General features: G+C 44.5%; 1 protein-coding gene across 2 annotated transcripts in view; it reads right to left on the bottom strand.

The window, feature by feature from the left end:
* Window positions 1–8798, bottom strand: part of TAF4B (TATA-box binding protein associated factor 4b) — a 71794-nt gene extending 62996 nt beyond the window's left edge. For both annotated transcript variants that reach the window (XM_072328904.1, XM_072328903.1), the window contains exon 1: window positions 8253–8798. In XM_072328904.1, coding sequence (XP_072185005.1) covers window positions 8253–8523 — 271 coding nt within the window. In that variant the 5' untranslated portion in view covers window positions 8524–8798. The remainder of the gene's footprint in view (window positions 1–8252) is intronic.
* Between the last annotated feature and the right edge of the window lie 4723 nt (window positions 8799–13521).

The raw sequence follows: 13521 nt of genomic DNA on the forward strand, positions 1-13521 counted from the left end.
TAGGTGTTTGTGCCACTGACTCAGGAACTGTGACTATTGCATGGATTTTGCAGTACCAGCTTGAGATGCCCAACATTTACTTCTAATTCAAGATGCATTGTTTTGCACAGAGGCACGTGGATCTCCACGTCAAGAAAAGCATCCAAAGGGAATAATTTTAATTTGTGTTTATGCTACACAAGAACAGAGATAGGCTTGATAAAACACAAGGGTGCAAGGAAATGCCATATCCCACAGATGCTTTAAATGAGTTGATTGCATCTTTACCCACTGCACAAACAACACAACATGAACTTGTGAACTCTGTCTTCATTTCAGCTGTGACAGAATTGGTTTCTTCAGGATGTCTGATACGATGCTGTTTTGGTTCTAGAAGAAAAACAAAGTTGATAACACAGGTGCTTGCAATCGCCTGCTAAACAGTGTTGTACAAAGGCAAGGCCATTCACAGTGAAGGGCCCAAGGGAACAGAATTAGAACAGCTGACTTAAACTGGCCAATTGGATATTCTATTCCATATGACATCGAGCAGAACAAGTTTTGAGGGGGGTGGGAATTCATTGCTTCCTCTTTCAGAGCTCAAGGGGCCAGCTGGGCATCAGTCAGGGGGTAGTGAGCAGTTACTTGTGCATCGCTTGTTATATACATTCATATATATATATAGACATAACTATTTTCCTTTTCCTAACTTAGTAAGTAGTTTTATCTCAACCCATGAGTTCTACTTTGGTGGATGTTTCTTCTTTCAGTTCTCTCCCTCCCTGTGGTGATGAGCCAGCCACCTGCAAGGTTAAACCACAACACTCTGGCCTACAACTTCTAATGCAACAAAACACTAAAAAATGCAAATATCTGAAGCCAAGTTTCAGACACAGCTTACCGAGTAAGTCTTATCCAAACTGCTGGATGCTAGCTGCTCACTAATGCATTTTTTGTGTCCAGAAAGATATCTCTGTGTCACAGACTAGCAGTCCCACCCTCTCCTCACCCCCCCCAGCATTTACGCCTTTTCACAAAGTACAGGCCCATTAATGGTTTTCCTACACTGCTCGCAAAATTAGAACTTCATTATTTGAAAATATATGATCATCCGTGCTATTTTACAGAGTTACAGTAAAAATTCTATACAAAAACATAACCACCCCATCTGCAAGGTATAGCACCTTTATTTATAGCGAACAAGAAATGTCCATATCAAACACTGGAGAAAATCTGGATATTGTGTTGAATCTTGGAGAGGCCGTAAATAACTGACAGATCATAGATGTTTTCTGGGCCTAGTTCCAAGATGACACTACTGTTTCTGTTCAAATTCAAAGCGTATTTATTACACTAGAATCCCAAGAGTTTCTGGTTTTATTATGGGCAAGCACGTGGGATTCCAAGCCAACTCTGCATTCTACTAGGCAGTCTTATCTGATATCGTGAGAACATCTAGCTCACGTCCTTGAGCCATGTCTTTCAGCTCCTGGGATCATCCTATGATTTCCCACCAGCTTTTCCACATCTTATCTTTGTGGCTTGCAACTTTACTACACAAGGCTTGGTTTCTTGCCTGTCAGAGAAATCAGACAGTTCTAGGATTGTCTATAGATAAAATAATCTGACTTTGAGTTCTAATGGACCCAAGTTACCTCATGAAGGAGTTTTGTGTATTCGCAGAGGTCTCAGCTGATAGCAGTGAAATAGTACCTCAAAGGAGCTCAAGTGGCATTTCCTTGCTTTCAAAAGAACTGCTGCTACAAAAAAGTACTGAATCCATACACCACACACCACTTGTAGCTTACCCTGAAGTCCTAGTCTTTACTGAAATTATTTAAATCTCAAGTTTGAAGTCTGACACACTGCAGCACACAGCTTGGTAAGGACCAGTACCATGGCACTTAGCATTTCCAGAACACTCTTAAAGAGAAGATGTTACAAAGAAACAAGAAACCTATACAATGTTTAATTATAAAAACTTAATTTTAAACTAAGAGATGGTGAAAAAACAAAAACTGACCTGGCACCACTACAGAGTCCGAATACAAGGCAGTATCATCCCCCTCCAGATCCCCACCTCCTTTAACTAAGAGGAGAATTAACTCAATTAAACCAGATTAGCTTTACAACGAGACTTTTGTTTTCTTGGGAGTTCACACAGAGAACAGCAGCAGCAGGTTGAATTCCACTTGATTTCCAATAACAGCACAAACTCACCCCTCTTTTGGATAGATTTTCATAAATTTCAGTAAGCAAGGGACTTAACATTGAGTTTTAACACTGATTATTGCCCTTCTCCTAAACAGGATGGAGCAAACAAAAATTCTTGTGGAAGACAGCAGAACTTTCACAGAAGTATTAACCCCTCTCTATGCAGACACTATAGAAACCGTAATGAACCCTGTGGTATTTCAACAGTAATGAGAAGTTACATAAGGGTGTTCTGAAGAAGGGCAATGGAGATGTGATGGATCTGGTGCACAAGTCTTACGGGGAGCAGCTGAGGGAACTGGAATGGTTCAGTCTGAAGAAAAGGAAGCTTGGGGAGCTTGGGGGAGACATTATCACTACAACTCCCTGAAAGGAGGTTTTAATGAGGTGGGAGTCAGCCTCTTCACCCAGGTAACAACAATAGGACGAGAAGTAATGGCTTTACATTGTGCCAGGGTAGGTATGAATTGGACATTATGACAAATTTCTTCTAAGAAAGAGCGGTGAGGGATTGGAACAGGCTGCTCAGGGGGGTGGTGAAGTCACTGTCCCTGTAGGTTTTCAAGAAAAGCGTAGATATCACACTGAGTGACACGCTTTAGAGCAGTCACAGACATGAGTCAATGGTTGGACTAGATGATCTTGGTGGTCTTTTCCAGTCTTAATGATGCTATGAATACACTTAACTCCTTCAACACAAAGATTCCCTAGTAGTACACCATCAAACAGTCAGACAGATTTGGCTTCCTGTGGTCTCTGTCTCCACTTCAACTATCTGGCATCTGCCACTTGGCAAGCTGCAGGTGAAAGCCTTCAGGAGGCGGGCCAACCAAAGGATACTGCATCACCCACCTTTCAATTCTGCCTGAATATCCCACACAAGAAACTTCCCTAGGAATAGCTAATACTAACAAATCCATCTCTTCTGCCTCCAACAAACTGGAACTGTGCACTAGAAGAAGCCTGCAACCATGAGCTATGAAAACCAAGTGCCATCATAACATCCATCTGCTCCACAAAGTTACTCAGCAAGAACAGTGAGCATCGTGAGTTCTTCAGGCTTAACAGAAACTAGATTTGCTCATTAGTAACAAAGACTGTCTATCTGCCATTGTGTTTTCTCTACTTCAGTCTTGATTACAGAGTAATTTCCTGAGATACTGGTACAAAAGATCTGCCATTCTTAAGGTGACAGAAATGGCAGGACTTAATCATCACAATCCGAATAACAAATAGATTACCTGCCTCTCTTGTGGTATTTTCACAAGCTTTGCATAAGTATCTCTAAGATGCATTTCTACTCAATGAGGAAACCACAGATTTCCACCACATGGCATAGTAAATACTTGGTTCTGCAAGAGAACTTAAAGAAGGCTATTATTTCAAACTGCTCAATATAAGCAACTCAAAGCTTATCTACTTTATCAGTCTTTGAGAAAGTAATACCGAATTATCTTTAGTATTTTTTCACCCATTTATGCATGGATGATGCTATTTTTGCTGCCATAACCTAAAGGGTCGTTTAAGTACTGCAAAATCAATAGAAGTTAGGCTCACATTTTTTAGGGATTAAAATAAAAAGTTAAACATTCACCAATCAACAACTGTAATTCTGTGTAATTCGGAACAGCCTAAAACACTCATTTTACTAAGAGTTGTATTTCAGAGCTTCAGTATTCAGAGCGCATCTGCTTTTATGTGAAAACCGTAAATCTAGAAATTACCTTTAAATCTACTGCCAAGATTTAAATCCCAATTCCCATAGGGCAGTTTAATGATATGAAGGCATTGTTTTGCTAGACACATTCAGTCATGAAAGTCAAATCAAATCCTACAGAGCAGTTGAAATTTCTACTGGTTGCAATGGAAGACTTCTACTCACAATCTGTTACATTGGAATTAGTTCCTCAAGTCTGCCACAGCTTTGACGATCCCTCCTCAGGAAAGCTGACTGGCACTGGCTCTTTTAAAGAGAGCCAATCTAAGGAAGAGGTAAGCCTGTTAAGCAGAGGACACCACTGGGATATTAAAGGTTGAATGAATGCATCTTTTAGCACCTACTGGTCATCTACAGAACAAGTTCTATGCTAAGAATTCAAGAAATTGTCCACATCCATGACCTTGAAGCAAAGTCACTGGTTTCCTGATGTGCTGGAAGAACATTTTGACTGACCACTTCCTAAATAATCAGAACATAAAATAAGAAGTTAAAAATTAGCACTTCTATTCCAAAGCAAAGGACTGATCCAACTATGAAAACATGGAAACCCTCACACAGCTTTTCAAACAGCACCAGAATGGAACAAGGGCGATTCAGAGTACAGTACAGGAAAGACAACGCTAGCTGCAGAGGTGGATGTTTGTCTGCCTTCACCTACACAAACAACCTTAGAGCCCACACAACTAGGAGAAACATGGGGACATTGCTTCAGCTCCCTCCTCGTTCCTGCAGGTGCCTGCTTCACTGTCCACCTGCCTCCTGCCACGACACTCAGTTGTGCCTTCTCAACAGCTACCCGCTATCAGCCCAGATAAGCTGCAGGCAGAGGAAAGCTTGCCAGGGACAGGCCAAAATACACAAGTGAAGACAACTGAGCTGCAAATAGGAGCCAAGGACCTGTACCTGTCACTGTTTTGCCTCCAAGGCAGATGGAGAGGAGCCTTAGTGCAGCAGCTGAGGCTAACACCAGCATGCTAGCCTGAAGTAAGGCAGAGTCAGGACATAAGCCCAGATGTGTGAAGTACACACCTCCAGCAGTACTGGCTGACCATCAGCACCAACCAGAGCCAGGCAGATCAGCTCTCTCCCACAGCAAGCAGGTCCAGAGGTAACAACAGAGGATGCTCAGCAGCCAGCTGAGCTCTGGCAATGTGTTGTCCTCTCAGGAGAGAAGCAAGTATGACTGACTTCCAACACCTGCATGCAATGTGAGGGACAGCGTAAAATCCACGCAGACACAGAACTGCATTCAAGAAAAGTTAAGAAAAAAGGAAATCAAAGGGTGTCCTCACACTACTTCTCTACTCCCCACTTGCCCAAACCAGTGACAGGCCCAAATACACTAAACTGAGCTATGAACATTTCACATGGCCCCTTCAAAACATTCTTATTACTCAACACTATTTAGTATTTCAGTATTTGCAATACTCAGCTATAATGAAGGAGAGTCAGAAATGCAACAAGGTTTACTAGAAACCTCACCACTCCTACTCCTTCCCAAACCTTTACCCACTTCCTCCTTTTAACAGCACAGCCCAACAATTTCCTCCTGCAGTAGGAAACTTAAGTTAACCAAAGGTGCAATTCCTTGTTAAGAATGTGGTCCATGACATAAGACATTTGCAGTCTGGGGAGGAACAGCACAGATCACGCAGCTCCCAGAGCTGTGGTCAGAAGCATATGTTGTTGGCAGCACTGCACTCATTGTGCTTACCTGGTCTTCACCAGTCATATAGACAAGTTCATCAATTACAAAACTCTGAAATGCTGCAAAAGTGTTCTTGTTAACAAAGACAGTAGCTGATGATCATAGATATTCCTTCTATTTAGAAAGAGACAGGCCCACCATGCAGTCTAAGAACTAATAGATTTTAAGGGCAAAACACAACAACCAAAGCCTCAGAGTAGAACCTGGCCTGTTGAAGGTGTGGGAAACAGTCCCTGGATGAAAACTTAGTACAGGCAGGCAGACAAGGTCTCCCACCTCATGACTGCTGGTAGAGGAGATACTCGAAGGACAAAAGAGGAACATGGCACTGGTCTGGCTATTCAGTCCCAGACCTGCATTTTGTAGAGGAAAATGATGAAAAATGCTTGTTAGTCATGAACAAGTCTGGGCTCTGTATGCAATGCAGAACTTATGAAGCTCAACAACCTTCTGTGGGAAAGTGAAGTAGCACTTGGCAGAAATATAATCCAAGCTCAGAGGAGTGAAGTACCTGGTCATCGGACATTACCTTTCCCACCTCCTGGTTTTACTCTGGGCAAGGAAGGGAAAAGCAGAAGGTGAAAAAGAAAGAACAGCCTAAATCCATGACTTTTAAGAACTTTTTCTGCCCCCCAAACAACAGAGTCAAGTTCTGCGTTCCTTGGTACCTTTCTTTCCTGCAAACAGAAACTATCTAGAACTCTAAAAGAGCAAAACTGCTCTAGACTGCAAGTTCACAAGTACCGCAAAATGACTGATAAGAGTGCTGCTGTCACCCACCTTTTCTTAAAAAAAGCCATTTCCAATGCCTCCAACTGCAGTGCAGAGAGAGCATACTTTTCACATGCATTTTTCTTACCAGCTTTCACAGGTACTGCAGGTTGAATGCCCCTGTTCTAAAGCCAGATGCATTCTCCCTACCTAACTCATTTTAGGTTGTATGGCTCGGTTTTATCATTTCTTTGGAATAAACTCTGCAAGCTTCAGGATTCAGTATTTTATTCCACTGTCTTTTCTAAGTAGTCCAACACTTACAGTTCAAATGCTATACCATTTTATGGTTAAGCACCTGGATGATTTTTACATCAATTCAGTTTTTAATGAGTAATAAAGGCAAAGGTAGACCATGAACACGTTACCAAGCAAGAATACATCTTTCAAACTGTCCTTAGGATGATCATTTTGAAACATTCCCTGGAGACAGTCACTGATTCACGGGAAATCCAACATCTCTGATGTTCTTTTTGGAGTACTAAATTCTAGTTCAAAATGTTATAGAGTAACGGCACCTCTGAACCTTCAACGCAAAGTCTTCTATCTTAGTTTTCTCCCAAGAGCAAGGAAAACAAGATGATGCAACAGAAGGGTAACACCGCTTTTGTTACAACTGCCTCCTGCCGCAACACCAGCTAGTTTATACCCAGCGCTATGCTTTCATATATCCATACTAAGCTATAATAGAGAAAAAAGAAAGAAAAAGTATTGCTAAGTTGCACTTCCTAGACTACAAGCTACTCATACATGCCTTCACCAGCATGGGAAGATGTTTAACTGAATGCCAGCACTCTGCAGAGGGTCAAAATAGGTAAATAACCTGAAAATTGGGTAGTCCCAACTATTAAATAATAAAGAAACAAACAGCTTTCACCCTGTTTCATTTCAGAGGAAAGTTGGCAAGGAGTTAGACTCATCCCTGACTGCTGACTTACCCAGACATTACAAGAACACATGAGTGCTGGGAAACCCAAAGCAAAACTTACTTATTAAACACTTTCTTTCCCCTTATATTGACAAATCCTAAAGAGGCATGTGTCTTTGAAAAAGATGAGGAAAAAGTAAAGAATGAAAACTGAAAGAGAAACGAAAATGAGGAAATGCAAGCATGCAGCAGCAGCGCAGGACTGAACATAGCCAGACCTCCATTTAGGCAGCGTCCTACCTGGAAATAACTGAGAAAGATGCTCCAACAAAGGAGCTGTCCTGGCAGAAAATAACTGCAGCAATAATAGCACTGAGGCAATTGCATACCTCAGTAGACTAAGAGTAGTGGAATCGGTCATCGTAGTGCAGGTAGGAACACCTGGGCAGTCCCTGGTAACATCCCAAGTCATTGCTACCACTGCTGTATGGGTGCTGCACCAGTGTTCTCTTTGCTGTTCAGCTCTGAAGTACATCCATAAACTTATTTCCCACATAGGTGTGCTTGAAGGAACTTGGAGCATTCTCACTGCACACCTTACACAGAGCGATACTTTGATCCACGAAGGGCTCGCAGGGGCCTGGTTAGCCACCACAGCAGAAAGAACTCCACTGTAACAGCTCACGTGGAACGTGAAAAGTCGCCTTTTGCGAAGGCTTCCACATCCACCCCGCATCCGCCTCAGGCGCTGCGAGCAGCCCTATCAGTGCCTGACTCCAGCCGCCTGTGCTCTCCACGTCCCGCAAGACAGGCGAACACCTCGCCTCACCCACCCACCTCGCAGGGCAGAAAAGCGACCCGCTCTCAACTCCCGGAGCACTCATCCCAACTTTCCCCGTCTCACCCAGCTGCCTGAGCTCCCATTCGCCCACGAGGAGCGACGAGGCGGGAGGACAAGCGTGGGACCCCCGCGGCTCGACGCACGCACTCACCTGGGGGCAGCTGGAAGTTGGCCGGCAGCTGGATGGTGGCGGTAGGCGGCCCCTTGGGTACCACCACTGGCCGCGGGCCCCCCGCAGCAGCCGCCCGCACCGCCGGGGGCCCCGCAGAAGGAGCGGAGAGCGCCGGGCAGCCGGGCACCTTGGCGGCGGGGCTGCCGCACGCGGGGGCCGGGCCCCCGGCGGGAGAGCCGGCGGGCGGCTGCTCCGGGTGCCCGCCGGGCATCAGCCTGACGGGGGCCGCCGCCGCCGCCGGGGCACTCATGGAGAAGGAGAAGGCGAAAGAGAAGGCGAAGGGGGCGGCCGGGTCGCGTAGGGCCCCGCGCCGCCCCGCAGCATCGCTCGGCGCTCAGGCGCTGCCCCAGCCGGCGGCACGCCGCCCAACACACATGGTCACCCCGCCGCCTCCTACCGCTCAGCGGCCCCACGTGGGCCCGGCCTCTGCTGCCGGCGGGAGGGAAGAGAGGGCGGGCGGAGGGCGGGCCTGGGCCGCTGGCTCGTCCTACTGCGGCGGCGCCCAGCCCAGCCCTGCCCCGCGCCTCTCAGGGCCCGCGCCCGGCCGCCGCCCGCCGTGTTTATAGCGCCATGCGGAGGACGCGCAGGCGCTCAGGCTGCGCGCCGGGCCGCGCCGCGTCACGGGGCGGGGCTGGAAGCATCCCGTGGGGGGGGAGGTTTGGGATGCTGCCTGCTGCCCTCAGCAGGGCGCCCCGTGCTGCCACCTGCCCGGCCCCAGCAGGAGCTCAGAGCCGTCCCTTCCGATCTCTGCGCCCGGCCTGAGGAGCGGCAGAGGGGGACAGGCTGACGGCTGCCCTCGGGAAACAACCGCGGCCCTTAATCGCACTTCCCGCCACACGCTGAAAGTTGTCTGTCTCAAAAAGGCAGCCGGCAGGTTGTGCTGCTCTGCACAGGGATGTCGGCGTGACCTTCAGCTGTTTTAGGGCTGTTTCACTGGGTTCTGGAGCATGCCTATGCCCATAAAGCTGAAGGAGCACTGCTCACCTGCTCAAGGTGAGTGCAAAAGTCAGGGCTTTGTGTGCAGTACAAAAAGCACAACGAGCAGCAGTGAGCAAGAAAGGCAAAAAAGGAAGTTTCGTTTCAACTCACATTACTCATCCTTTCCAACATTTTTCCTCTACTAGAACTGGTTGCTCAGATGTATCCCTTAAAAATACAACGAAAATCATGTGAAACGTGAATAGAATACAAAAAAACAAATAAACAAGCCTACAAACCATCCTCTGTGCCCTGAGAGATGGCTCCGTGTACTGCTGCTCGTAGTTCATCCCGCTGCAGGAGGAAGACAAACACTCTCCAACCGTTTCCACTCACAACTTTGTTTAATTTCATGGTGTTACTGCTTTAAAATGCTGCCAGCAGATGCTGAAACAGAACAGAGCACTACAGAGCGCTCAGAACTACTAACACGTGGTCACAGCTTCACATCTAGCAAGGTCAAGCCATACTCTCCTGAACTGCTACAGGCAGCAGCAGCAGCACAGAGACACACCAGAGAGGCTGGCTGAGGAAATGCCTTGATATTTACACACCTCAAGATCATCCTACCCTACCTGCACCATAGTTTCACTGGTAGCTGTAACCACCTTTATTTGCAACATATCAGGTCAGACAAGGGGCCAGATACATACATTCCTACCTTCAGGATCTTAACTATTTGGGGTCTAAGCACAGCATCTCCTTGCCCTCATCACCACAGCTCGTTCCTCTGGCCTCAACCATTCCCCTGTTCTTCCAGAAGAAACTCAGACCAAAATCCCACATAGGGAGCAGCAACAAAGCAGCTTCTGGAGAACAGGAGGCTCAGGAAGACCTTGTTGCTCTCTACAGCTACCTGAAATTAGGTTGTGTCAACCTCATCTCCCAGGTAATAGCAATAGAACAAGAGGTAATGTCATTAAGGTGTGCCAGGAAAGGTTCAGGTTGAATATTCAGAAAAAAATCTTCACAGAAAGAGTGGTATGGTATTGAAAAAGGCTGCCCAGGGTGGCGGTGAAGTCACTGTCCCTGGAAGTGTTCAAGAACAGGACAGAAAGTGGCACTGAGGGACATGGCCAGTGGGCATGGTGGTGATCGATTCGTGGTTGGACTAGATGATCTTGGTGGTCCAACCTTAATGATTCTATGAATGGTTACAGTTTCAAAGATGGATGAAGAGGACTCAGGAAGAGGAGGCAATGGGGTACATCATGGAGGAGGCAGTCTCCACACACATTACAGATCTTCCAAGTCTAAGCAAATTAAATCACAATTATTTATGCGTATGGGCCTATGTTGCATGCCTAAGGTAACAAACAGGGCATGAGTTACTTCCCACACGCTGAAGGATGCCCAGAGAAGATGGAGAAATTTCTGTTCCAGCAATCAAAACCAATAGTGACTGGTGACAGAAGGAATACGATGCACAGAAAGGCATGCTGTGCACAGAACAAGTTCTACTCTGCTGGGACTTGAGGGAAGAATGGAGTAGGCTCATTACTTAAGTCCAAGCTTTCTTTTCTTGGGGCCATTCATCTCCTGAAGGAATCCCTGAGACCACCACAAGAGTGCTCAGGAGTGAAATCATACTTGGACGAGACCAAAAGAAAAAGCTGAAGTCAAAGAATATGCACAAAAGCTGGTTAAAAATAATTAAGAGATTATTAAAAATAATAATGATAAAATAATACTGCGCTATGTTGAAGTGCCATAAGCACCCTCTCCAAACAAAGTAGATGCATCTATTATTCTATGAAACTACACAAGAAATAAGTGTTCTTTCTCCATAATGGAAAATGTATATTATGTTAAAGGACTGAATAACACAAAATTCCTGCCCAGACAGCAAGCTTTCAGTCTTCAAACAATGGACTTTTATAAACTCCTTAAACTAGAAGGCACTTTGACATCAAATACCTTGTTATAGTTTCCTACAACCCTATAAAAACCATCTAATATGCTTCAGTGTTTTTAATCTGGCAGTAAATCCTCTGTACAAAAGTTTCATTTTTTCCTCTGATTGATAAATTATCAATTATGTACAAGCAGTGAATCAACTGCAATGAGAAACTTTTAATATTTGCCTTAAGCCTTTCCTAAATGACAGACCTGGAATCACTATAGAATTAAATTAAGCATGTAAATGCAAAACAAAGGAAAGAAATACTTGCAAACATTTCATTTCATTTGTTAAAACAGATGATTTTAATGGGAGAAATGAAAAGGTCATATCTAGGTTTACCATGAAACATGTTTAGTATTAACGAAGGAGATGAGCTTTTTAGGAAGAAAGATGCTGAAAGAAGTGAGATGTTGTAGATAAGACTATTAGGAATCTGAGAAGAGAAAATTTCGCACCAAGTAAAAATGGGAAGAGTGAGAATGACTTAGCTGGAAATTAATGAGTAGAAGATGAGACCAAAAAGATTAAGTAATGGGATAACTTTTGCAAATGTTAACTTATTTACTAATGAAAATGGACAAGTAAAACTATGACTGGATGTTTAATATCCTTAAATAACCATGACTTTACATTATGTTAGTGATTTCAGTAGACTTTTTAAAATTGATAGTCGGTGTCACAGTCTGCCCTATTTTTTTCTTGACTGATGATCTTCTGCAGAGATGTCTTTTTCTTTTTGAACCTTCAGGCTGACAGATGCCAAAGCAAATATTACACTTACATAAGTCAAACTCTTTGTTCCGTGAGGTGCAGTGCACTGCAGCTTTAAACCTCATAAAACATTCAAAAGTACAGCAGGAAGGTAGAACAAAAGAACTAGGCTTATACTTGTATATCATTCTGAGCTATGAAGTTTGCTTGACCATACTGAGTTACAAAGAGCACGTGAGCTTTACTGAGCACAGAGCTTAGGCAGAAGATGAGCCATACAAAACAGAAATAAGCTTTACCTGCAAGTGCATTGGCTGGTGTGGGGAACCCAAAGCAGCATCATGATCCACAAGACATGACTTGATGAAGTTGGATGGTCAGGGAAGCACATGTATCTCACAAGCAAGGTTTTAAAGCAAATAACATTTTAAGTATTATATAGCTGTATTAAAAGGTCATAAAGGATGCCACTTGCTTTCCAGAGGAATTCACTGAGGGAAAGTGGTTTTCATCAGCTTCTAGAAAACGTGTTAATAAATGTTGGTGGCAAACAACGCGTGCAAGAAAAAAATAGAATAGGCAGGCCTCTCAACTGTATAGGGTGAACAAGCACATTGGGATTAGCATAACTGCAGCTCACAGAGCTCAGCTTAAGAAGCCAGTTTATTCAGCAACTAAATGCACTGTGCTGTATTTATTCAATTATGTTCTATAGCAGAAACAGTGCTGAAAAATATTTGTGAAGCATTTCAAAATGACGCCAACCATCAGAATCAGATTTTCTTGATTCTGATATGAGAATCAAATGATGGCAAATTAAGGTACTGCCTGCAGCCAACAGAAGAGTTACCTGAGAGACTAAATGGGACTATATCTCCTTCCCATCATTAACACTGTGAAGCAAATGTAGCCCTGCGTTATGCTGCAAACCAGCAGCCATTTCACTGAGGAGCATCCTAGTGCTGATGAGGCTACAGCAAAAACTGTAACAAATTACTCTGCTAATATCTGAACTCTGGGTACAGATAAATCAAAATTGCATTGTTCTCCTACATCCTTAATCAGAGATTGGGATTCTGTTGCTGTAGATGGAAACAGCATGAACAGTCCTAAGTTCAGATGTCATTTAACTGTTGCTCCTCTCCCCGCTTTCTCTATGCTATTTTCCTAAACATCCAAGTCACAGTCACTTATCATATTGTTTTAGGATCAAATGTATGATGAAATGCAGGTCTCAAAGCACACTCACTTAACATGGTTTTAAAGATGTTCTGATTACTTGCACTACTATCACAGAATCTCAGGCTGAATCTGGAAGGGATCTCTGGAGATCCTGCTCAAGCAGGGCCACCCAGAGCAGTATGTTCAGGCCCATGTCCCAGCAGCTTCCAAAGATCATCAAGGAGGAGACTCCACAGCCTCTGGACAACCTTTGCCAGTTCTTCATCATCTCCACAGAAGTGGTTTCAGGTGTTCGGAGCAAACCTCCTGGGCTCCAGTTTGTGACTACTGATTCTTGTTCTGTCACTGGGCATCACTGAATAGAGCCTGGCCTCAATCCCCATCATACCCTTCCTTCAAGCATATATACACACTGATGAGAATATCCCCCACGCCTCCTATCCTCCACACTGAACACCCTCAGCTTTCTAAGCC

The sequence above is a fragment of the Excalfactoria chinensis genome, chromosome 2, assembly GCF_039878825.1.
Source record: "Excalfactoria chinensis isolate bCotChi1 chromosome 2, bCotChi1.hap2, whole genome shotgun sequence".
Classification (NCBI taxonomy): Eukaryota; Metazoa; Chordata; class Aves; order Galliformes; family Phasianidae; genus Excalfactoria; species Excalfactoria chinensis.